Genomic DNA, 23,398 nt, shown 5'->3' on the forward strand with positions numbered 1-23,398 from the left:
AATGAGGCCACGGGGTCAACATCTCCAAGAAGGGACCCAGGCATCCGGGCGGGGGAGCCTCATCACCGCTGTTACGTGCCATGAGCAGCCTCAGGCCTCAGCCCACACGGGGCGGGGGGAAGCGGTTTGTGGGGCCGTTCGGTGGTTTCGGGGCTGTCCAGTGCCACTTCCCTTCTGCCACCGGTGCTGTGGGGCCACTGCGTCCCCTGTCCTGGCTCCTGTCATGGGGTGTCCCCCCCTTGCCATCTGCCTCTGGGGTGAGTCATGCCCTATCTCCCTCCGGGAGGGGATTTTAGGGTGAAACAGAGGGAAATGGGGAAAGGGAAACTGAGGCAGGGACGGAAGTAGGTCAGGGCTGTAAGAGCTGCAGTGCAAAGCAACCCAAAATGGCCTGAAATGTCCCCAAAATGGGGCTTCCGTAGCTGGGAGGGGGTGTGTCAAGCCCTGAAATGGGGGATTGAGACCCTAAATGGTGGGTTTGAGCCTGGAGGGTGGAGGTTAAGTCCCCAAACTGGGGTCTTGAGCCCCAAAAAGGGGGTTGAGTCCTGAAGGGGGAGGGTTGAGCCCTAAAAAAGGGGGTTTGACACCTCATGGTGGGAGTTGAGACTCTAAAAGAAGGGTTTGAGCTTTGGGGGGGGGGTGACCCCCAAAAAGGGGGTTCTGAGCTCTCATATAGGTAGGATGAACCCCAAAAAGGATGATTTTGACCCAAAAGGGGGGGATTTGACCCCCCCAAATAAGGTTTTGATCCCTACTGGGGTTGTGGAGCCCAAGAAGGGGGTGTTTAACCCCAAAAGGGGAGGGTTGAGCCCTGATGGGGGAAGAATGAGCCCCAAAAGGGAGGAACTGAGCCCCCAAAACTAAGGTTTGACCCCCAAAGGGGATTTTGAGCACCGATAATGGGGTTTGACCCCCCAAGAGAAGGGTTTGACCCCCAAAAGTGGGGTTTGAGCTCTAGGGGGGAGTTGATCCTGGGGGGGGGGGGTGTCACTCCTCAAGGTGGGGCGTCCTGGGGTGCTGATGTCCCCCTGTGTTCCCCCAGTGCTGTGCCACCTCCTGAGCCACCTCCCCCCCACTGAGGGTGACCAGAGACGTGAGTGGGGGGGCCGGGGGAGGGGGGGGTGCTGTGAGAGGTTGGGGGGACTGTGAAAGGTGGGAGGGGCTGTAAAGGGTGGGGGGCTGAGGGGAATCCAGGGGCCACAGCAGGAGATCGGGGGATCAGGCTCAGCCCTGGATCCTGTCCCCACTCTTGGGGACCCCATAATGTCCCTCCAATGGCCCCCCCATGTCCCCACAGTGTCCTGTGGTCCCCACTTCTGCTCCAAGAACAGCTGCTGCCTGGGTCACGGGACGGAGGCCAAGAAGGGGCCCTGGGTCTGTGGGTGCCCCCCCGGCACGGTCCCCACCCTCCAAAACTCCACCATCTCCTGCCAGGGTGAGGGGGCAAACACCCCACTTTTACCATTCCACCCACCCCACCCCCCCCCCATTTTATCCCCTTTTTAACCCTTTATCCCTCCCCTTAAACTTTTTATCCCCCCTTTTTAACACTTTACCCCCCTTTTCCCCCATTCTGGGGGTGCTGAGCCCCCTCCAAGCCACACAGGCAGGGCAAGATGCAGCACCCCCCTCCCCGCAAGGCCCCAAACTGACCTAAATCTGCAGCATTTGGCCCCACACCAGATTCCACCTGTAACATCCCCATCCTGGAGGAGGCCAAGAAGGCGTGCAGGGACCCCAAGGTGGGGTTTGGGAGGGGAGGGGGTGGGTGGGAGCAAAGGAGGGGGGACAGATGGACGGACAGATGGATACGGGGATGGAGGAAGGGATGGAGGGACAGAAGGATGGAGGGAGGGATGGTTGGAGGGATGAGGGACAGACGGCTGGACGGCTGGAGGGAGGGAGGGAGGGAGGGAGGGATAGATGGACAGAAGGAGGGAGGGAGGGAGGGAGGGAGGGAGGGAGGGAGGGAGGGAGGGAGGGAGGGAGGGAGGGAGGGACAGACAGATGGACAGAGGGAGGGATGGGGGGACAGAGGGATGGACGGAAAGAGGGAGGGGCAGACAGAAGGTTGGAGGGACAGAGGGAGGGATGGCGGGACAGACGGATGGACAGAGGGAGGGAGGATGGGAGGCTGGGGGCAGGGAGGGAAGGACAGACAGACACCGACACCCCCACGCCCAGCGCGCGGCGGAGGCCTCCTGCACCCACCTGCAGGGCACCCAGCAGCGCCTGGCGGACGCCTGCACCAACCCCACGAAGGAAAACCTGCAGGTGACACGGGCGGGCACACGCGTGTCCACGGGGCCGGGTGTGTCTGTGTGTCCCGTGTGCATCCCGTGTCCAGGCCCTAGACGTGTGCATTCCATGCGGGTCCTCCCATGCATCCCCTACACATGTGCATGGCCTGTGTCTGCCCTGTACATGTGTCCCCTACACATGTGTCTATGTTCATCCCCTACACGTGTTTATGCCCCATGTGCATCCCCTACACGTGTGCATCCCGTGTGCATCCCCCTGTGTGTCCCCTACACATGTGCCTATGCCCATCCCCTACACGTCTATGCCCCGTGTGCATCCCCTACACACGTGCATGGCCTGTGTCCGCCCTGTACATGTGTCCCCTACACATGTGCCTTTTTATGTCCATCTCCTACATGTGTTTATGTCCCGCGTGCATCCCCTACACATGTGCATCCTCTGCAACCTCCTGTGTCCCCTACACGTGTGCATCCTCCCACACATCCCCTACACATGTCCATCCCATGTGCGCCCCTACTCATATGTATCTGTGTGCACCCCCTCCACACGTGTCCATCCCTTACACGTGTGCATCCCCTACACGTGTGCATCCCATGTGCATCCTCCCATGCATCCCCTACACGTGTGCATCCCGGTGTCTATCCCCTACACATGTGCATGTCCCGTGTTTGCCCCCTACACGTGTCCATCCCATGCGTGCGCCTACTCGTGTGTATCCGTGTGCACCCCCTCCACACGTGTCCATCCCTTACACGTGTGCATCCTCCCGTGCATCCCCTACACATGTCCATCCCAGTGTCTATCCCCTACATGTGTGTGTGTCCCATGTTTACCCCTACATGTGTCCATCCCGTGTGCGCCCCCGCACACGTGTGCACCCCTCCACAAATCCATCCCCCACGTGCATCCCCCATCACCCCCGTGCATCCCCATGTGCATCCCTCCCCTGCACCACCCTCCCCCGTGCGCATCCCCGCACTCCCCTGACACACGCGTGTGCCCTGACACACACGTGTGCCCCGCCCCCCCCAGAACGTGCTGCAGCACCTGCAGTCGGAGGCACTTGAGGACCCCCAGTCCATCACCACCAAAGCCACCGAGCTGCTGCTGCAGACCACCGAAGCCCTCGTGCTGCAGGCGGCCCTCAAAGACCCTGGTTCCGGCCCCCAAACCTTCAACACCTCCACCATGGGTATGTCAGCACCCATGGGTGCCCCCAAGACGCCCTGCAAATTCTTGCAGCACCCCAAAAAGCATCGCAAAAAAAAAGGATTGCGGCACCCCATGAACCGCCTTGGTGGTATCAGTGCATCCCTTCCCTGGGCTCTGCAAGAGCATGGTGGCACCCAGGGCAGGTAAAAGACCCCAAAAAGGTCTTTTTTCACCCCAAATCAGAGGCTGCGGTGGAGGTGGTGCATGACAACTGCTCCCAGAACACGCTGGTGCTGACGGTGGATGAGCAGAACCTGACCATCAGCTGCCATGAGGTGGTTAAAAATGCCCCGGCAGGTACGGCCACCACGTTATTACCAAAAAACACCCCCAAAAAGCTCCAAAAAACCCCCAAATCTGGTATTTTGGGGTGTTTTTTTGACCCAGTTCTCCCAGCAGGCAAGAGCGCGGTGGCCTTCATCGTCTACAAGGATGTAGAGGAGTTGCTGAACAACATCACGGAGCTGCCCAAGGGAAGACTCAACTCCCACGTGGTCGGTGGCACCGTGGGGAAAACCGGTGTCACCTTCAGCGTCACCGTCAACATCACCCTGCAACACCACACGGTGGGGGCTGGGGGGGCTGCCCCAGGGTTTGGGGGGGCTGTGGGGGGTGCCCCGGGGTTGGGAGGGTTTGCACGAGGCGGGGATTGGCACCAGGAAGCACAACAGGGTTTGTTGCGCCAAGTGCGTCGGACCAAATTATGGCAGCGGTTGGCAACGGGGCATCGTGATGGTGCAAATTTGGAGCATGGGGATGGTGAATTTTGGGGTGAACCCCCATCCCGGGGCAAATCTGGGGGCGGTGCATCCCTGTTCTGGTGCAAATTTGGCTCCTGTGCAAATCTGGGGGCGGTGTATCCCTGTTCTGGCGCGAATTTGGATTTGCTGCATCCCTGTCTTGGTACAAATCTGGATCCAGCGTAAATCCAGACTTGGTGCATCCCCCATCCCGGTGCAAATTCGGATCCTGTGCAAATTCAGGCCCTTGCACCCCCACCCTGATGCAAACTCAGATTCGGTGCATCCCCACCCTGGTGCGAGATTCAGCTCATCCCCGTGATGGTGAAAATTTGGATCCTGTGCAAATTGGGATCCCGTGCAAACTGGGGGCTGGTGCATCCCCATCTTGGTGCAAATTTGGGGGTGGTGCATCCCAATCCTGGTGCAAATCTGGATTCTGTGCCAATTTGGGGCTGGTATATCCTTATCACAGTGCAAATCTGGATCCCACGCAAATTTGGGGGTGGTGCATCCCCATCTTGGTGCAAATTTGGGTTTGGTGCATCTTTATCAAGGTGCAAATTTGGATCCCGTGTAAATTTGGGGCTGGTGCATCCCCACCCCGGTGCAAATCCAGATCCTGTGCAAATTCGGGTTCAGCACATCCCCATCCCGTCCCACACCCAAACCGAGGGGCGGTGCAGCCCCTCCCCGGGGCCGCGGGACGTGCCACGAGCGGGCCGTGCTCAACAGGAGACCCGGGCAGGCGAGGAGCCGCTCTGCGTGTCCTGGCACATGGTGGGCACCAGAGGCTACTGGAATCTCTCAGGCTGCACCCGCGTGGGGGGTGACAACCTCCACTCCACCTGCGCCTGCACCCACTTCTCCACCTTCAGCATCCTCATGGCCACCGACCCCGTGACGGTAAGATCCCGTTTGCACCCTTAAAACACCCATTTTTGGGGTGTTTTTTTTTCCTTCCCAAATGGTTGAATGTGGTCACGCACCAGACGGGACTCGCGTGATGTCATGAGTGTGACGTCGCCCACAGGAGAGCTTCGCACTGATGGTGGTGACCTATGTGGGGTTGTCGGTGTCGCTGGTTTGCCTCTTCCTTGCCATCGTCACCTTCCTCCTGTGCCGCTCGCTCTGGAGTGTCAGCATCAGCCTCCACCTGCAGCTCAGCATCTGCCTCTTCGCTGCCGACCTCCTCTTCCTCGTGGCTGTGCCCCGCACCGACAACCAGGTACGGGCTCCTCAGGGCCTCCTGGAGTATCTTGGGACCTTCAGGGGCTCCTTGAGCTCCTTGGGGTCTCCACATGCTCCTTGGGGGCTCCTGAAGCATCTTGGGACCTTCAGGGACTCCTCAGGGTCTTCTTGAGCCTCCTTGGGGTCTTCACATGTTCCTCAGGGTCTCCTTGAGCACCTTGGGACCTTCAGGGGCTCCTTGAACCTCCTGGGGGTCTTCACATGCTCTTCAGGGTCTCCTCAAGCCTCCTCAAGGTCTTCACATGCTCCTCAGGGTTTCCTTGAGCATCTTGGGGCAGTTTGGGGCTCCTCAGAATTCTCATTCTGCTCCTCTGGGTCTCCACGAGGTCTTGGGGAGCTTGTGAGGAAAAGGACCCAGGGTCACGGCTCTTGGCTGTAGTCTCTACCCGAATAGCTCCAGCTGACCTTCTGCCAAGGGTCCCATCTCACGCTGAGTGGGCACAAGCACCTGGATTATGGGGTAACTAAGGTTGGAAGGTTTGGTCCAACCCCAACTCAACACAGTTCCAATTAGTTGAGGTTCTTCAAGGTTGTCGGTTCCCTTCTTGCTCTGGGTGGGTGTCAGCACCTGAATTACAAGATAAATAAGGTTGAATGGGATGTTTGGAGGTCTCCAGACCAATCTCCACTCAAAGTGGGTCTAACTAGTTGAGGTTCCTCAGAGTTGTTGGGTCTCATCTCTCTCTGGTTGAGTGAAAACACCTGAATTACGGGATAACCAAGGTTGAATGGGATGTTTGGAGGCCTCCAGTCCAACCCCAACTCAAAGCAGGTCCACCCAACTGGGGTTCCTCAAGGCTCTTGGGTCCCTTCTTCCTCTGGGTGGGCGAAGCCAGTTGAATTATGGGATAGCTCAGCTTGGAAGAGACATTTGGATATCTCTGATGTGCCCCCAGCCCAACACATTTCCACTTCCTTGAGGTTCCTTGAGGCCATGTTGGGGTGTGTGGAACATCTCCAAGCGCCGGAGATGCCACCACCTCCCCAGGCCACACTGTGGTGACACTGGGGAGCCCAGCACAGCCTTGGTGTCCCCCATCCAGCTGGCATGTGCCATCACGGCGGGCTTCCTCCACTACCTCTTCCTTGCCTGCTTCACCTGGATGTTCCTGGAGGGTTTGAATCTCTTCCTCACCGTCAGAAACCTGAGTGTCCTCAACTACACCAGTGTCAATCGCTTCAGGAAAAGATACATCTACCCCGTGGGCTACGGCACGCCAGCCATCATGGTGGCCATCTCCGCCGCCATCCACCCTGGTGGCTACGGCACGATGCACTAGTGAGTCCCACCAGCACCCAGGCTGGGGTCAATCAAGCGGGGTGGGATCACCAGTGGAGAACATCATGTGTTTTGCCTAAATCATCCCAAAAAAAAAAGATGCCACAGCAGCCAGATGTGGGTATTTTTGTGCCACCAAAATCACCAAAGGGATTTGGGGGTATACTTCCCTTTTTCTCCCTTTTTAGCTGCTGGCTGAGCACAGAGAAAGGCTTCATCTGGAGTTTCCTCGGTCCCGTCTGTGTCATCATCCTGGTGGGTGTTCTGCTGCAAAAAGGAGGCAGAGGGGGAAAAACTGGGAGAAAAAGGAGCAAATTTAGACTTACCTTTAAGAACAATATTAAGCAAACACCCCATGGGCTGGGGGCACCTGACAGAACTTGCACCATGGTGCATTAATGACGGGTTTTTTGCACCTTTTCCACCCCAAATTTATGATTGTGGCCACAGCTCTTCCCCCATAGACCCCAAATCGAGGATTTTTAGAGATTTGCATAAAAAAGAGCAACTTCACATGTTTATTTAAGGATGGCATTAAGCAAACACCCCATGGGCTGGGTGTGCTCCGTGCAGGTCATGCCACAGTGCATGATTTTGCACCGTTGACCCTTTTCCACACCAAATTTATGACCCATGGACCCTGTCTTGCAAAATGACTGGTTTTTGCTTTCTGCCCAGGTTAATTTGATATTTTTTCTCATCACCCTCTGGACTCTGCGGGACAAGATCTCCTCCCTCAACACCGATATCACAGCCCTAAAAAACACCCGGTGGGTTTTTGCATCAGCAGGAAGCATGTTGGGTATTTTGGGGGAGAAGGAAGAGCATCTGGGATGGGTTTGGGGTGAAAAAAGAGCAAAATGAGTGTTCCATCAGGCTGATGACATTCAAGGCGCTGGCGCACATCTGTATCTTGGGCTGCACGTGGGGTCTGGGCTTCCTGCAGTCGCGGGGGAACAATGGAGTGGTGGCCTTCATCTTCACCATCATCAACAGCCTGCAGGGAGCCTTCATCTTCCTTGTGCACTGCGTCCTCAACCGGCAGGTACTGGGGAGGGGACCCAGGCGTGGGGTGTGTGTGAGGGGACGGGGACACTCGGGACACAACTCTGGGTCCCATCCACAGGTGACGGAGCAGTATTGGCGCTGGTTTAGGGCGCTGGGGCGACGAGCACACCCCCAGGAAATGGTCACCACCGAGATTCATGTCTCCTATGTCACGGTAAGGGCACCCGGACGCCTGGGTCCCTGTGGGGTGCTGGGTGGCATCCCAGTCCCCGTGGGGTGCTGGGTGGGCACCCAAAACCCGGGTCCCTGTGGGGTGGGCACCCAAACATCTGGGTCCTCTAGTTGCCACCAAAAGGAGGTGGCGCCAGGGGTGGCATGGGGGAGGCTGCCTGGACCGCCAGGTCCCCCCAGGGTGCTTGGGAGTCTGGCAAGAAACCACCAGAACCTCTGTCCCATTTCTACCCTGTTTTTGCCCCATTTTGTTCTCATTTCACCCCAACATGGCTCCTTTTTGCCCCCAGGAAGGGGAGAGGCCGCAGAGCCACAGCACCGAAGGCTGCATGTGGGAGAAGTGAGAGCAGGTGCCTCCCAGGACCGACCCATTTCTGGCACATCCAACCCACTTCCAGCAGCTTTCTGGAGCATTCAACCCATTTCCAGCATATTTCCTGCAGATCCAACCCATTTTCCCAGTTTTCCTGCTCATTTGACCTATTTCCAGCATTTTTTTTTCCTGCAGAACAACCTGGCTTTAGTGTTTTCCCCACAGGTCCGACCTATTTTCAGCATTTTCCTGCAGAACAACCCATTTACAGCATTTTTCCTGCATATCTGGCCCATTTTCCAGCATTTTCCCCAAGAAATGACCAATTTCTGGCGTTTTCCCCTGGAATCAATCCATATCCAGCTGCTTCTCCCCAGGATCAACCCATTTCCTGCATTTTCTTGTGAAATGACCATTCTTCAGCATTTTCCCCAAAGAACAACAAATTTCCAGCATTTTTCTGCGGAAGGACCTGTTTCCAGCATTTTTCCTGTTGATTTCACCTATTTCCAGCATCTTCTCAAAGGAATGACCAATTTCGAGCATTTTCATCCAAGACTGAGCCTTTCCCAGCATTTTTCCACGGGACAACCCGTTGCCAACATTTGCTCTAAGAAACGTCCTGTTTCCATCACTTTTCCATGGAACATCCCACTTCCAGCATTTTTCCTGTGGACTTTACCCATTTCCTGCATTTTCTCCAAGGATCGACTAATTTTCAGCATTTTTCCGCAACGCTTGACCCATTTCCAGCATTCTTCCATGGAACAACCAATTTCCAGCATTTTTTCACAGAATGACCCGTTTCCAGCATTTTCCCAGCAGTTTTGCACCGTTTTTCTGTCTACTTCCCTCCACGCTCCCCCTATTTCTGGTGTTTTCCCACAGAATGACCCATTTCCAGCATGTTTTCCCCCAGGATTGCTCCATTCCTGACCTTTTCTGGTCACCTTCTCCTCAGGGCTCCAACGGGATTTTTGGGCTGAAAAAAGCTGATTAAAGGCACATGGCTTGTCCCTGAGGAGTGGGGCTGGATGCAGCTGGGGGCGGGGGACGCCTGGGACTACTTGGGGGTCCGGGGAGGGGGCCCAGATCTACCTGGGGGTCTGGGAAGGGGCCCTGGACGCCTGGGTCCAGGCCAAGGGGGGTGTGGCCAGTCAAGCCCCGCCTCCCTTCCCCAGAGGCCAATTAGCTTCCTGCTAGCTCTTGATTGACCCAATGGTGCTGGGCATGTGACTTCCCGCCCTGACGTGCCAGAGAGGTGTCTGATTGGTGAGAGGTGGGAGCTGGGCGGTGCCAGGAGCAGGGAAGGCCTATCGTGTGGTGGGGTGGGATGAACAAGCAGCGGTGCCAGCCAATGGGCAGTGGTGGTCCTGGGAGGTGGTGCTAAGGGGAAACCCGCCCCCAAGAGCACAGAGAAGCCGGCGGTTGGCTGTGAGCTGAGATGGGCAGAGTGGCTCAGCCAATGGCGCGTCGAGAGAGGCTGAGGAGGCTCCTGAGGAGAGGTGAGGGGGGATGGTGGCTTTGGGGGGCCCTGGGCATCCCCCCCCCACACCTCCAGAGCCCTCCCAGTACCCCCCAGTGCTGGGACTGGGCTGCGTCCCTGCCCCAGTGCTCCCAGTACCCCCCAGTGCTGGGACCAGATTGTGTCCCTGCCCCGTGTCCCTGCCCCAGAGCTCCCAGTGTTTGCCCAGTACCCCCAGTGCTCCCAATAGCCTCCCAGTGCCCTCCAAGTACCTTCCAGCCCAGTGCTTCCAGTGTTCCCTGTACTCTCCTCAGCCCCAGAGCTCCCAGTAATCCCCAGTCCTGTTTCCAGAGCCCTCCCAGTACCCCCACAGCCTACTTCCCCAGTGCTCCCAGTGCCTTCCCCATATCCCTTAGCCCCAGTGCTCCCAGTAACCCCCAGTCTCCACCACCACATAAGCAAGGACCACCTCCCTGCCAGCCCATTTCCCTGCTAGAAATGGGTATTTTTGTTAAATTAACAGATTTTTATTGAGGGCAGAAGTGTCTCTTCGTGTCGGCTCCACCACTGGTCAATTGTTTGTTGTTGAAAAACAGCCAAAACCAGCCTAAAACCAGTTTCATTTTCTGCCACGGGTCCTTTTTTTTTTTTATTGATTTTACAGGAAATTTCTCAAGCCCAGCTCAAATTTCCTAATTTTCGGGGGGCGGGGGGGGGAGCTCCCATGGTTAATTTTCAACCCGGAGAGGGAATTTTGTTACCCGTAACGAATCATTGCTTTTCTACCGATCGATAATGTATAAATTCCCCCAAAATACGGATTTTTAGCTTATAACCCTTAAAAAAACATGTGTTAAGATCACACCATGGTTTTAACTCGATTTCTTCAATTCCAGAAATTTTCAGTCTCTGGGATGAATCTGATGAGGCCACTTTATTTATCTGGGGCAAAAAAAGACTGAATGGCACATGCTGCATTTCTTAGGGAAAAAAAATATAAATTTATTGGGTGATAATGTGCTGAATTAAGAGATGTACAAATGAGCAGAATTGGGGTTTTGGGCATTTTTTGGTTGTGAGGCCACAGTTGGGGAAAGTTGGGGGCTGGTGCCTGGGGGAGGGAAGGATAAATATGGAAAAAAAGTCTTTGGAAAATAGGAAGAAAACAGGATTTTACTGAAATTGTCTTTTCTGAGAGTTAAGCAGAACCCACCATGTGGCAGCACAGCTGGGGGGAAAAAAGAGAAATTCAGTGACGCTGAGAAACAGGACTGGTTTTGCGCTGGTGAGTGGGGTTTTAACCATTTTACAGTAGTTATTTTAACTTAAAATACCTTTTTTTTCATGGTTTGTGGGTCAGGTTGGGTGTCACAGGGATTTCACTGACTTTTTTAGGGATTTTCACATCATTTACAGACAACAAATGGGAGTGTGGAGCCTCCAGATCCCCCTGAAGCTACGTGAGTTCATCCAGCTCCCAAACGGGAAGTTTAAAATGTACTTTTTTTTTTTTTTAACAGGCACATTGATAATTGTCTGAAAATGGGAAAAAAATAAAGCTGAAGTCAGCAATTCCAGGACTTTTCGCAAATCCAGTGGTGGAAGTGGGAGCATCTGTCGTCGTTCCAGATGCCGTCGGGCCCGATGCTGCCGCAGTCTTTCTGGTCCTTGTCTTTGTTCTCCTTCCATGTGTTCCAGTAGCTGGAGGAAGGAGGAAAAGGAAAAAAAGGAAAATAGAAAATAATAAAGAAATAAAAAAAAAAGCCGCACGGCAGCAAAGCTCTCTCAGGAAGAGGTAAAATTTGTTTTTCGAGGGAAGGAAACCACTAAAAAGCGCGATTTTTTTTTTTACCACCAGAAAGAAAACGCTCTGATAATCTCATTTTTGCAATGTAGACCCTTTGACTTAAGTAAAACTAACAAAAACCAAAGTTTTGGTGGGTCAGCATCACCTTTTTCCATTTATTTTCTGATTATTTTCTGGTTTTGGGGAATCCTCAGAGGGAATTTTTACCTTATACTCGTACGTTCGCCGTTAGTCCAGACCCAGGTGCCTTCCTCCAGCTGATCCGTCACTCCCAGCCAGTATGTGCTGCTGCTGTTAATATTGTCCTTCAGGAAATTCTAGAAAAGCAGAATTGGTTAAAACAGCCCCAAAACAATCATTCCAGTGGACTACGGAGCAACTCAAGGCTTAGGGCAATTAAGGTGAGGTCATTGCCACGATATCCAAGCAGTGTTTTTTTGGTAAATAGTGAGCAATTTGAGTGCATTAAAGTGCATGTACAGCACTCTGAAAAGGAGATGTTGACATTTTTGGTCCATTTTTAGCACTTTTCCCTAAAAACAGGAAATCGTAGTTGACTGAACTCATCTTGATCATTGGTGCTTCCCTCCACCTTCAAATAACTCGGAGCCTGATGGCCAATCTTGGTTGATTTCATCCAAAAAACAGGGTTTAGAGTTCCTGTGTTGCCCAGGGCAGGAATTCTCCAAGAAAATGGGTATTTTGGGCATTGTGTAAGCCAAGAAACTGGTTATTTTTCCCTCGCAAGCGGCCAACTGACCTGCTCCATCTCCGAGTTGACGATGACCAGGTGAGCGCCTTGGTCGGCGCAGATCTCCTTCGCGTCCAGCCAGCTCATCGTCTCCGTCGAGAAGGAGTAGCAGCTTTTCTCAAAGACCTTCCAGCCGGCCGAGCACTTCTTGTTGTCCAGGACGGATCTGCAGATCAGCGCTGGAAGGACGAGAAACCCCCCAAACTCAGGCAAAAATCATTTTTTCTCTTCTGAGGAAATCTCCACGGCTTCCCTGATGGGGTGACATCTCAAAATTGGCTTAAATCACCCGAATTTTCCACCCTTAAGACCACTGTGTTCTTTCTGGGGTAAAACCAGGAGGTTTCTTTCCTGGCCCACGACGATGAGAGACCATCAAAATGGAGACGGCGGCTTTACCTGTGATGTCCTGCAATTCCTCGTAGTATTTGTGCATCCCGCTCCGCATCCGCAGCTGTTCCCGTCGCGTCTCCGACAGCTCCTGCAGCACTGGGGAGCGCAGTGGGGTGAGCAACCGCCGCCAGACCCGTGTCCCCCCACTTTTTCCCGCTTCCCCATTTTGGTTTACCCAAACCTTGGGCTCTTTCCCCCAGGATTTATTACTTTTCCACACATAGAAATCTGAAATAGGGCTGCAAAACCCTGGCCGCTGGCTTTGCTGCATGTATTTTTTTCTCTTTGGGTGACATTTTGCTGCAATATCACCCATAATATAATTTAATTAATCACTCATTTGGTGGTGATTAAGGATTTGGCCCATTATATTTGACTTTTGCAGAATTTTCCATAGGATTTACGTCCTCCCCTTCCCATAACCTTTAACAGAGATAATGGGGTGGATTTTCCTCCCGGTAAGATCCTAACCAGGATAAATCCTGTGATATCCCAAGAGCTGATTTGCTCCTATTTGCACCATTTTGGGGCTAATTCCTTCAGAACTGGGGCATGAGCTCAGTCAGTGTCTGATCTACACCGTTACCCCCGCGTAACTCCCGGTGCAAATCAGAAACAAGTCAGTTGAAGTCAGCGTTGCTTCACTAAGAGATGGAGCAGAACCAGGAGACACTCAGACAATTTGATTTTTCCTTAATTTACACCAAAAGGCAAAACGGGTGCCAAAAAAGAGCCAAACATCACAAAATCAGTGTCTCGCGACTGCTGTGAAACTCCAACGCGGGGCTGAGTCCGAGGACCTACCGTTGGCTTGATTCTCTGAGTAGTTTGACCTCAAGAGCTTTAACTCTGCCATGATTTCCATCTCTGAAACAAAATTGAAAGAAAAAACATGGCTGGATCATACCAAGGAATTGCAAGCAGCACCTAAATTTGGCCAATTTATGGCTTTTTTGGGCTGAGTGGGGAATTCCAGAGCAGGTTCTAAATTTGGCCAATTTATGGCTCTTTTTTCGGGGGGGGCTGACTTGGGAATTCCAGAGTGTATTTACTCTGGATTTACACCCTGTAGCAAATGGGGAGCGCTGCTGGTGCAGGCTGCACCCCGATGGAGCGCACTGGGGGCAATTTGGTGATAAAACCCGAAACTTCACGTACTGGAGTGGAATTAAAACCAAATTGTGATGACAGACAGGCTTTAGCCGCCGTTTCCACATGGACAGACACTTAAAGCATCACGGGCACAAACCATGTGTTATTTCTAACACTGAAAACGCTTTTTTGGGGGAGTTTTAACCAAACCAGCTACTTCCCGGCTCAGCGAGGACCCTTCTGGGGACACTCACGTTTCACCACGGCCAACGCGAAGAGCAACACCCACGCGACGAAACTCAGCGCTACCAGGACGTAGAGGATGGCCACTGACGTCACCCTGCGGCTCTGTCCCCTGTCACCTCTGGGCTCTGGGTCACCTGCAGAGAGTCGCGGGGGAGAAATTGGGGAGGAATCCCAGTTTTCCAGGTCTGGATCCGGCCGAGGCCTCTGCTGTGGGATAGCGGCATCGGTTGAGAGCGACTCACCCTTTTGGTAAGGACCTGGAGATGCCGGTTTCCCCGCCAGGATGTAAACCCCTGTTGAGAGGAAAGAAAGAGTCACTAGGGGATGGTTTTGGGGCATTTTAGGGCCAAATCCTGCCCCATGGAGTCCTCAACCACACAGGCGATGGAGGGAGAGGAGGTGGGTGCTACCTGTGCCTCCTTTGCTCCTCTGGCTCTGCAGATCTTCATCGGTCGCCGGCGGCTTGTGGCCACGATCCGACTCCGACAGAGACACGTCGTCATAATCATCCTCGAAGCTGTCTGGAGATGCTACACAAGAGGAAAAATGGGTAAAAATCAGGGTTTTACACTAACCGGGAATCCCAGCCGTTATCAATCAGCTCAATCCTTCAGGAAGCATGAAAAATACAATTTCCCTCCCCCTTTGGTAAATCCGCAGCACCTCCGACAAGGTTTTTACATCCTTTTCCCAATATATATTGATTTTATCATTTTTACGGAGTTTTACAACATCACTCCGCTTTTCAAAGCCAGGTTCTCCCCTCGGCTGCAAATCTGAGCAATTCTGCTGAAGTTTGAAGCTCTCTGCAGTGGAAGGGGATGAATTTGAGCCTGTGAAGGTGCAAATGCCGGCTCCGAGAGTGAGGATGAAGCGATAAATTCCCTCTTGATCCCCCCAGTGTGGACTTTCAGGATATTTTTGGGGCTGTTTGATCTTGTTTGACGGAAGGAACCAAATTCAGAGAGAAACGCTGTATATAGCGAGACATGTTTGACCAACCGAGCTGAAAATAAAGCCCAGTTTGGCCTTGGGGAGGCACCTTGGGGAGTTCCGCTTTCCATCCGCGCTACAAAAAAGCCTGAAAAGGTGAAAAAATGATGACTTACCCGGTCTGAAGTCACCCATAGGTGTCATTTTCCCAGCAACGGAGTAAATTCCTGCCAAAAAAAAAAAAAGGAAATTAAAAGAACATTGAAGATGAGGGGAGGATCCTCAAAACCACCACTAGAGCTTCCTCTAAGCCCGTTGCCACTGGTGAGGGAGTTGCCGGTGCTTTTTTAAGGCCCAGGTGGAGTTTATAGATGAAATTGGGGCCAAAATCGGAGATTTAGGGTCTCTCAAGCACAGAGCAGGACCCGCACGACTTTGAGCACCCCAAAGGCATTTCGCCCTGCTCCATACAACAGCGGTGCCCCACCGGCGTATTCGGACACCGCTACGCTTCACTGAGACACCCGCCAGCCCCAACAACACACGCCAAGGACACGCCAAGGACACGCCAAGGACACGGAGAGGAGGGATCTTCCCAATTTTACCTGCTTGTCTCACCAGCCGCTTGGTGGGGGCTGGTGGGGGACCCAACCAGTTGCCATAGGTCTCCTGCTGGGCCATGCTTTGCCGGGGAGAGGAGCCGCGCAGGCGCCCGGCGGGGAGCTAAACCCCTCGGCACGCACCCCGGCACACCCCTCGCCGCCTCCAGCACCCCATTTTGGCCGGCGGTTCGGCGCCGAGGTTTCGGTTCCTTCTCCACGCCGGGGCGGTGGTGACATGCAAATGGGCGGCGAAATGAGGGTGAGGCTGTGCTCTTCCCCGTGCAAAAAATACACCTTTTTGGTGGACCGTGGGATTCGGTGAGTTTGGAGACGACGGGTTTGGGTTTGGGGGAGAAACGGTGACGCCGCAAGAGCTCTGCCATCAGCGGGAATTTGAAGGTGGCTCCCACACGGATTTGGTGGGGTTTTTTTTGGAATTATAGATAAAACCGCCACGGTGGCACCTACAGGTGTTAAACACGGCACCGGTGAAATCCCAAGTCGTCCAGCGGAGCCTCCGCCCGTGCCGGGAGGAGAATCCGGCAGCGCGGCCCTTTGGCAAAACAAGCGTCGTGCTTCAGCAGCCACGAGCTGGGGATTTGCATACACACCCTGAAAACACTCTCGCGCCTCGTCTTCACTGGTCTTTCTTCCCTTTTTTGGAGGTTTTTTACCTAAACCCTGGGAAAAAAGGTGCGCTCCAACCCTCCTCAGCGCCGCATCAGCTCGAATTACGCGAGTTTTGGTTCAAATCACAACCGAAGCACTCTATTTATTAATTTCTTTCCCTGATTAACCAGCAAGGGCTACGTCTGGTCTCCGCGCAACAGCCAAACAGCTCACAAAATGTTAACAAACACCCCAAAAATCTCTAAGCACCCCCCCCTCCAAAGAGTGACCCCCTCAAACCCCTCCGCCGCAGTGCTGTGCCCGCCTCAGTCAGCGCACTTTGCTTTTGGGAAGTAGAGTACCATTTTTTTACACCTTTTTTCCCCAGACCCTCGTGTTTTCACCCTGTGTTTGGTTTTTCTGGGTTTTTACTGGTTTTCCGCCCCGGTGAGGGGAGCCACTAGCAGCTGCGCTCACAGATCCAGTGCTCGGGGTTGGAACATATCGCGTCATTCCAGCGGCCGTTGGCGTAGATGGTGGCACAGTCCTCGCCGTGCTGGCCCACGTTGTTGGGTTCACCAGCGTTCCAAAACCTGTGAGGGGGGAGCATAGACATTTGGGTGGAAAGCTCGCTGTTTGGGAACTTGTTGGGTTTTGGGGGTTTTTTTAAGTAGGGGGGAGTCAGGCAGAGAGCACACCCACCCTGCAGCGTCTCCCAGGGAGGGCAACAGCCCCCCTCAAAAAACCTTCTCCCCCCATTTAACGCAGCAATGCAATTTCAGTGATTTTCCCGTTTTCTCCTCATTTAACACAGGGAAATGGCTCCGCTTCAAGCGCAGTGTTTTTCCCAAAATCCCAAGAATGAGGAGATTGATTGAGGAGTCTTGATCGGGAACCGACTGAGATCAGGGGGAGCCAAGCAGGTGCTGCAGCTCCTTGCGTGTTCCCACCTGGGTTTTCAGCCCCCAAACCAAAATAAATTTGGGGGGAAAAAGCCAAAATCTTTTGCACCTCTGCACCCTGCAGCAGGGTGGCTCCTCGTACCTTTCCCTCCACCCGGCATTTTCACGTGCCACCATGGAACTTATTTCCGTGCTTTTTAAGCACTAAACCAGAGCAGAGGGTGCGGTGCCTTTTTTTGAGCAAAAAAGGGGCCAAGGAGGAACAGAGCTGATTTTTTGGGGCAATTTACCACCCGATGAGGCTAAAAACGTACGAGAAAGAGAGGGAGCGGCTGTCCACCCACTGCCAGCTGCCTTCTCTGTGCATGTCGGTCAGGCCCAGCCAGAACACCCTGTTGTCCATGATGTGATTTGCCAGAAATTTCTGCAAAAAGTGGGGAAAAAAAAAGAAGCGTCACGAGGGGAAGTGGAAGGTGACAGCAAAGGGATTCAGTGGCGCCGAGGCCAGCGCCGGCAGTCGGTGACATCGGGGAGCCTGTCCCTCGCAGAGAACAACTGTGACGTGTCACAAGTGTGACAAAAATTGCAACATTTCCCACCAGAAATGGAAAAAAGTGCTGAAATTTCTAATACCTGGAGAAAGAAGCTTTTTCCAGACCCCATGTGCTTTTAAAAGCCGCGTCGGTGAAAACACCCTCCTGAATGGGAGGTAGGGAATGTCTAAATTGGGTTAGAAGTGCTAACTTGTGCATAGTTTGGGTTATATCTCTATAATTCATTCTATAATTTCTGGAATTTTTCTAAAAAAATTCTGTAATTCCTAAAAAAATTCTGTAACTTCTAAAAAAAACTGTAATTCCTAAAAACCTTCTGTAATTTCTAAAAAAAATCTGTAATTTCTAAAAAACTTCTGTAACTTCTAAAAAAAATCTGTAATTCCTAAAAAACTTCTGTAATCTCTAAAAAAAGCTGTAATTCCTAAAAACCTTCTGTAATTTCTAAAAAAAATCTGTAATTCCTAAAAAACTTCTGTAATCTTTAAATAACTGCTGTAATTTCTAAAAAACTTCTGTAACTTCTGAAAAAAATCTGTAATTCCTAAAAAACGTCTGTAATCTCTAAAAAAAATCTGTAATTCCTAAAAAACTTCTGTAATCTCTAAAAAAACCCTGTAATTCCTAAAAACCTTCTGTAATTTCTAAAAAAACTCTGTAATTCCTAAAAAGCTTCTGTAATTTAAAAAAAAAAATCTGTAATTCCTAAAAAATTTCTAAAAAACTTCTGTAATTTCTAAAAAAAACCCCTGTAATTCCTAAAAAACTTCTGTAATTTTAAAAAAAAATCTGTAACTCCTAAAAAACTTCTGTAATTTCTAAAAAAATTCTGTAATTCCTAAAAACCTTCTGTAATTTCTAAAAAAAACTTCTGTAATTTTTTAAAAAAATCTGTAACTCCTAAAAAACCTTCTGTAATCTCTAAAAAAACCTGTAACTCCTAAAAACCTTCTGTAATCTCTAAAAAAATTCTGTAATTCCTAAAAAACCTCTGTAATTTCAAAAAAAAATCTGTAATTCCTAAAAAACTTCTGTAATTTCTAAGAAAAATCTGTAATTCCTAAATAACTGCTGTAATTTCTAAAAAACTTCTGTAATTTCTAAAAAAACCTGTAATCCCTAAATAACTGCTGTAATTTTATCATTCCTAAATGATCGTGAGGAGGCATCACCGTGGAGCCATGGTGCATCCACCCCAAACTCAGGTGAGCGCCTCTCGTACCCCAGGAGTCCCTTGGGGTCACACAGACCCCAGCAGGGCAGCGGCTCCCCCCTGGCATTTCCCCAAAAAAAACATTAAATCCCGTCAGCCATTTTGGGGACAGATTCATTCAATTTGGCTAAATCACTTCAGAACCTCAACTGGCTGCATCTTCCCCCCTCTGCAGGCAGACTTGAGTCTCCCATGCTTAACCTTCCGCATTCCATTTGTGGAACTGGAGACTAATATTCCTCTAAACTCATGAAATCTGGGGGTTTTTTCTGCTTTTTACAGGATTTCTCAGCTTACATTTTCCTGCTCGCTGTTGACAACGGCCAGATGGGCGTTGTAGTTGGCGCAGAAGTCTTTAGCAGCCGTCCAGCTTTTGGTGGTGGAGGAGAAGAAGTAGCAGGTTTTGGCAAACTGCTCCCAGCCGGCGGGACACTTCGTGCAGAGAATATCTGAGGGAAAACGGCGAAAAATAAAAAGGAGAGCGCGCGGTGAGCACAGAGGGACGCCCGCGGGCTCAGCCTGGCCGTTACCCCTCACCTGAAAGGCTGCGTATCTGCTCCAGCGCCGTGTCGAGGAGCCCCGACGCGCGGCTCTGTGCCTGCTTCACCTCCGCCAGCTGCCGCTGCACCGGCTCCAACACGTCCCTTTGCTCTGCCGGGGAGAGCACAAAAGGTAATTCAGCTGCCACGAAGACCTAAAACCCACCCGTTTTGTCTCCCTTCCCCTTTTCCTTTCCATCCCAATTGACACCGTGGCTTTCGCGGTGTGTTTTCCTGGTGCGAGTTACCGTTTACTGAAATTCAGGTTGTAAAACCTCAAAGCCCTTTCGTTTAAATGAGATTTTTATTGTGTTTATCCACCTTTTCCCTTTAATATTATACTTAACGATATCTCAAACTCATTAAGATTGGCTACACGCGGTGCACATTTCAGGAATCGTTGGAGCATCTACCCAATACCGCGTGTTTGGAAATCGAGGAGAAGGACTGAATTTAACGATTTTCCCTCAAAATCAGGCTCTCACCCAGGGTGCGGAGGCGATCCGACAGCTCCTTCCCGCACTCCGCTTTGCACTGCGTCACCTTCCACTGCACGTTCTCCACTTCTTGTGACACTGGAAGGAGGAAAAACTCCGCTTTTGACCCTGTCTCACTGCTGCCTCCACCCAATATTCAGAACTCTGCCTGAATTTCCCCAAAACCGCCTTTTCTTTGGCGTACCGTTCAGAAGTTGGCTGTGAATTGCCTGGATCCCACCAGAGAGCTGTTTATCTAAGAGGAAAACAAGAGGAGAAAGCTCAGAACAAGCCCTGGCCATCTCTGTTCTGATGGAAAGCGTCTTCAGTTCATTGTTTTGGTGGAAAAAGCGCCCTGGGAAGTGCCGGGGGGGGAAATCCCTGTCGGTATCAAGGGTGCGGCAGGTGCCAGGGAGCCGTTTTGGGGTGAGATGTTGTACCGAGGGTGTGCTGGACCTCCGAGAGGTTCCGCCACGCCGTCGTGTGGCTGCTCTCGCTCCGCATCCGGGCTTGTTCCAACGCCTCCCACGCCGCGGATACTGGAGGAGAGGAAAAGAACGCTCGCCTTCGCTCCGGATCCGGCCCTGGAGAGCTCGCGGGCTACCAAAAGGCCTTCAGTCCTAACTTGGAGACACGTTTTGCTCCATCCACTGGTGTTTCCCCCCAAATCGTACCCCCCTGCCCCCGCGCTTGGCGATCGGAACAAGGAGCGCGCGGCGGATTTCACAGAATCATCTCGGTTGGAAAAGACCTTGAAGATCACCTGGTCCAACCATTATTTACCTCTCTGGAGATTCACGACGGTGAGAGCGGTGAAGACCACGAAGGTGAGGGCCAGAAGCACGTACAGCAGCATGACGGCTTTCTCCGGGGACGAGGCTGGGATGGGCAGCACGGCAAGGGGTGAAATGGGGTGAGGCGGCCCCAAGTAACTCCCACCCCAATGGAAATTTTCTTAAAGAAGAGCACAAAGAGGAGAGATCCCCCCCAAAACAACCTCTCAAGGGGCTCCACCACCCTGTTCTCCACGCTCAAACCTCTTTTTCCTAGGTGATGACCCAACGGAGGAACCAGGCATCAAAAATTCAGCTATAACTTCGGGGAAAGACTCGTTTAAAGAGACGAAACCCTCCAGTTTTCATGTCTCTGGATCCCCAGAGCTGCTCCCTCACCCCAATACCTCCTCTAGGTGTTTTCCTCTTCTCTTGCTTCTCCAACTCCATCCCCTGAGCAAAATCCCATTTCTCAGAGGTGCTGACAGCGCTTTCCCCTTGTGACATTTCTGATGCTTTTTTTTTTTTTGACGTTGCCCTGATTTATACAGTGGGGAAGACACGTCATCTCATCCTGGGGGGAAGGAAACACTTGTGTTTCGTAATTCTGTTTTCCTAGAAAAAAAAAAAAAATCTGCTCATTCAGGAGCTTTGGAGGGGCTGATGCACTTGGGCAGCCCCTCCCCACATGTCACACCCTCTTCCCTTTGATTTTTAGAAGAATTGGTTAAAAAACACACTCTGCTCTCCTCAGACAAGGCCAACACCTGCCCCGGGAGGTGGTTTCTGGGGGCTTCATTCTGAAATAGCAACCGGTGTTCTCTGAGGTGAACACGTAAATTTAGCTTTTTCTTTTGTTTGGTGGGAATTCTTCAGCATTTTGCTCAGCAGTTTTGGTGATAATTTCTTAAGTTTTTAACGCACGAAACAGTGTTGCGAAAATCCTCATTTTTGGAAGCACTTGTTTCCTTCATTCCTTCTCCAGGAAAATTCTTTTCCTTGCCTGAACCCCCTCAGGGCTTCGAGCCAGGCGTCCCCTGGGCTGGCTTTCACAGAAAACGAAAATTGGAACTTATGAGTAACTTCATCATTGACCGATTTCAGCTGAATTTCACAGAGGCACCCCAGGAAGAGCAAACGCAGCCAAAAGTTGGACGTCCCTTACTCCGGTTCTCCTGCTCTCAGAGCAAGCAGCTTCCTCCTTTTGTCCAATTTCCCCTTTTTTGATCCCAAATTTAGGGGAAGTCAAGAACAAACTTCTGCCCAGGGTGGCTACTCATGCCCTTGGGGCTCCGGCACTTTTCAATAAGCAGTGGACTGTTTTGAGTCAAAACGCTGTGAATTCTCCCCTCTGCTGCCAGCATGTGGTTTGTCCTGGTAGCATGGGAGAGGTTTAAAAAAAATCAAGGGTAGTGTTTTTTAAGCTAAAAGAATCGAAAAGTGAGATAAAAGTCAAGGAAGGACCAAAAACACCAGCTCCCACCCCTAAACCTCCCACATCCTTCTCTCTTTAGTCTTTTTTAGGGTTTTTTATCTTTTTGTTTTTTAAATTCTGAAGCCGGAGTGGTTGAAAATCCCTTTAAGCTCCTAAAAAATCCACTTCTCAGCACTGTTAAAAATATCCCCAGTGGCTCCTCAGCACTCCCAGTGTCCCACACCCCCATCCCGGGGGACAGCAGGACGCTCGGTGTCCCTGGGGACAGCCCGCACCCCATCACTCTTGTCCTTGGGAACATCCCTGATGCCCCCCAAACTGGGGATACCAGTGTCCCTGCACCCCTGAGATCACTGGGGACCCCCAGTGCCCCAAGACCTCAGTCCCTGAGAAACGTGGGACCCCTGTCACCCCCATTTCTGGGGAGCTGGGGTTTTTATTATCCCCATCCCTGAGGATCCCAGGAGCCCCCAGTGTCCCCATCCCTAGATCGCTATGGGAGATGGGGTCCCCTGTCACCCCGTCACCCCATCCCTGAGGACCTGGGGATCCCCATGACCTCCATACCCAGGTCCCTGTGGGAATGAGGGGGCTTCACCCTAATTCCTCCATCTCTGGGTGACCAGGGACCCCCGACACTCTTGTCCCTGGGGAACTGGGGACCCCCATTCCGGGTCCCCCTGCCCAGACGCCCTCCCTGACGTAATGAACCCCACACTGGACCCCTCACCACAGAGCTGCAATCAGCTACTCGATGCCCCATAGGTGGAAGCGTCTGCCTATCATCCCCATCAGCCAATAAGAGCCGCAAATCTCCCCAAGAAGGTGGGATCAGCCACCTGTGCTGGAGGGGTGAATGCCGCCTAGTTTCCGCGCCCCCATAGGCTGCCTCAGCATCTCCTGCTCCAGCGATTGGTAGATTCTTCTGTCAATCAAATCCGAACCCCTCAGTTGAAGAGGCGGGGCTTGTTGTCCTCTCCTGTCAGCCAGATGCCACTCCAAGCGAGATGTGGCAGCTGATTGGCCGCTCTACCTATCCATCATCACCACCTGCGCCTGCCATTCGCCTCCCAGCAAGGAGACGCACAGCCCCCCTCAGGGGGGAAGCATCTCCTTGAATCTCATTGGAAGGACAGCTTGCCCATCAACCACCGGCGAGCCAGCTCATTGGCTCACCGCGCAGCAGGCGCGGTTTGTAGCCGGGTCCCCCGCGGCGGCTCATTCCCGGGCGGGCCGCGACGATTGGCGGTGGCGCCTGGGAGAGGCGGGCGGAAGCGCGGAAGCGGCGCGTTGATTGGCTGCGGGGCGGGGC

The 23,398-nt window shown here is 52.4% G+C and overlaps 3 protein-coding genes across 4 annotated transcripts; 1 reads left to right on the forward strand and 2 right to left on the reverse strand.

Annotated features, from left to right (window-relative positions):
* Positions 1-1,263: 1,263 nt before the first annotated feature.
* LOC141937264 (adhesion G protein-coupled receptor E3-like) lies at positions 1,264-9,312 on the forward strand. The gene is made up of 14 exons (XM_074854848.1): positions 1,264-1,435; positions 1,684-1,742; positions 2,185-2,274; positions 3,295-3,454; positions 3,658-3,771; positions 3,874-4,040; positions 4,950-5,120; positions 5,248-5,442; positions 6,509-6,744; positions 6,933-6,999; positions 7,423-7,514; positions 7,621-7,789; positions 7,871-7,966; positions 8,274-9,312. The coding sequence occupies exons 1-14, from the start codon at positions 1,264-1,266 to the stop codon at positions 8,325-8,327; spliced, it is 1,842 nt and encodes a 613-aa protein (XP_074710949.1). The 3' UTR covers positions 8,328-9,312.
* Positions 9,313-11,041: 1,729 nt separating this feature from the next.
* Positions 11,042-15,736, reverse strand: LOC141937211 (C-type lectin domain family 17, member A-like). 2 transcript variants are annotated; one of them, XM_074854760.1, is made up of 10 exons: positions 15,589-15,736; positions 15,160-15,210; positions 14,461-14,580; positions 14,293-14,367; positions 14,059-14,184; positions 13,517-13,579; positions 12,719-12,808; positions 12,329-12,498; positions 11,776-11,885; positions 11,042-11,462 (listed from the first exon to the last, which is right to left on the reverse strand). In XM_074854760.1, exons 1-10 carry the CDS (start codon positions 15,662-15,664, stop codon positions 11,327-11,329), a joined length of 1,017 nt encoding a protein of 338 aa, XP_074710861.1. In that variant the 5' UTR covers positions 15,665-15,736; the 3' UTR covers positions 11,042-11,326. The 2 variants fall into 2 exon arrangements, with proteins under 2 accessions (XP_074710861.1, XP_074710862.1); XM_074854761.1 differs by having other exon boundaries at positions 14,293-14,343; positions 15,589-15,733.
* Positions 15,737-16,325: 589 nt separating this feature from the next.
* LOC141937217 (C-type lectin domain family 4 member G-like) lies at positions 16,326-21,179 on the reverse strand. The gene is made up of 9 exons (XM_074854769.1): positions 21,059-21,179; positions 20,662-20,757; positions 20,319-20,417; positions 20,084-20,134; positions 19,888-19,977; positions 19,401-19,514; positions 19,161-19,312; positions 17,411-17,520; positions 16,326-16,787 (listed from the first exon to the last, which is right to left on the reverse strand). The coding sequence occupies exons 1-9, from the start codon at positions 21,156-21,158 to the stop codon at positions 16,655-16,657; spliced, it is 945 nt and encodes a 314-aa protein (XP_074710870.1). The 5' UTR covers positions 21,159-21,179; the 3' UTR covers positions 16,326-16,654.
* Between the last annotated feature and the right edge of the window lie 2,219 nt (positions 21,180-23,398).

Source organism: Strix uralensis, chromosome 38 (assembly GCF_047716275.1).
Source record: "Strix uralensis isolate ZFMK-TIS-50842 chromosome 38, bStrUra1, whole genome shotgun sequence".
NCBI classification, from domain to species: Eukaryota; Metazoa; Chordata; class Aves; order Strigiformes; family Strigidae; genus Strix; species Strix uralensis.

Excerpts from the sequence above, each read along its gene's own strand:
- LOC141937264 (XM_074854848.1), top strand. The coding sequence starts at position 1,264 with ATGTCCCTCCAATGGCCCCCCCATGTCCCCACAGTGTCCTGTGGTCCC. Across the intron at positions 3,772-3,873 it reads GGTTAAAAATGCCCCGGCAG|GCAAGAGCGCGGTGGCCTTC; the intron begins GTACGGCCACCA and ends TTCTCCCAGCAG. Across the intron at positions 7,967-8,273 it reads TTCATGTCTCCTATGTCACG|GAAGGGGAGAGGCCGCAGAG; the intron begins GTAAGGGCACCC and ends TTTTGCCCCCAG.
- LOC141937211 (XM_074854760.1), bottom strand. The coding sequence starts at position 15,664 with ATGGCCCAGCAGGAGACCTATGGCAACTGGTTGGGTCCCCCACCAGCC. Across the intron at positions 14,368-14,460 it reads GAGGAGCAAAGGAGGCACAG|TGACTCTTTCTTTCCTCTCA; the intron begins GTAGCACCCACC and ends ACCATCCCCTAG. Across the intron at positions 13,580-14,058 it reads CGCGTTGGCCGTGGTGAAAC|AGATGGAAATCATGGCAGAG; the intron begins GTGAGTGTCCCC and ends ATTTTGTTTCAG.
- LOC141937217 (XM_074854769.1), bottom strand. The coding sequence starts at position 21,158 with ATGTCACAAGGGGAAAGCGCTGTCAGCACCTCTGAGAAATGGGATTTT. Across the intron at positions 17,521-19,160 it reads TCAACAGCGAGCAGGAAAAT|AAATTTCTGGCAAATCACAT; the intron begins GTAAGCTGAGAA and ends CACTTTTTGCAG. Across the intron at positions 16,788-17,410 it reads AGCCGCTCCCTCTCTTTCTC|GTTTTGGAACGCTGGTGAAC; the intron begins GTACGTTTTTAG and ends CCCCCCTCACAG.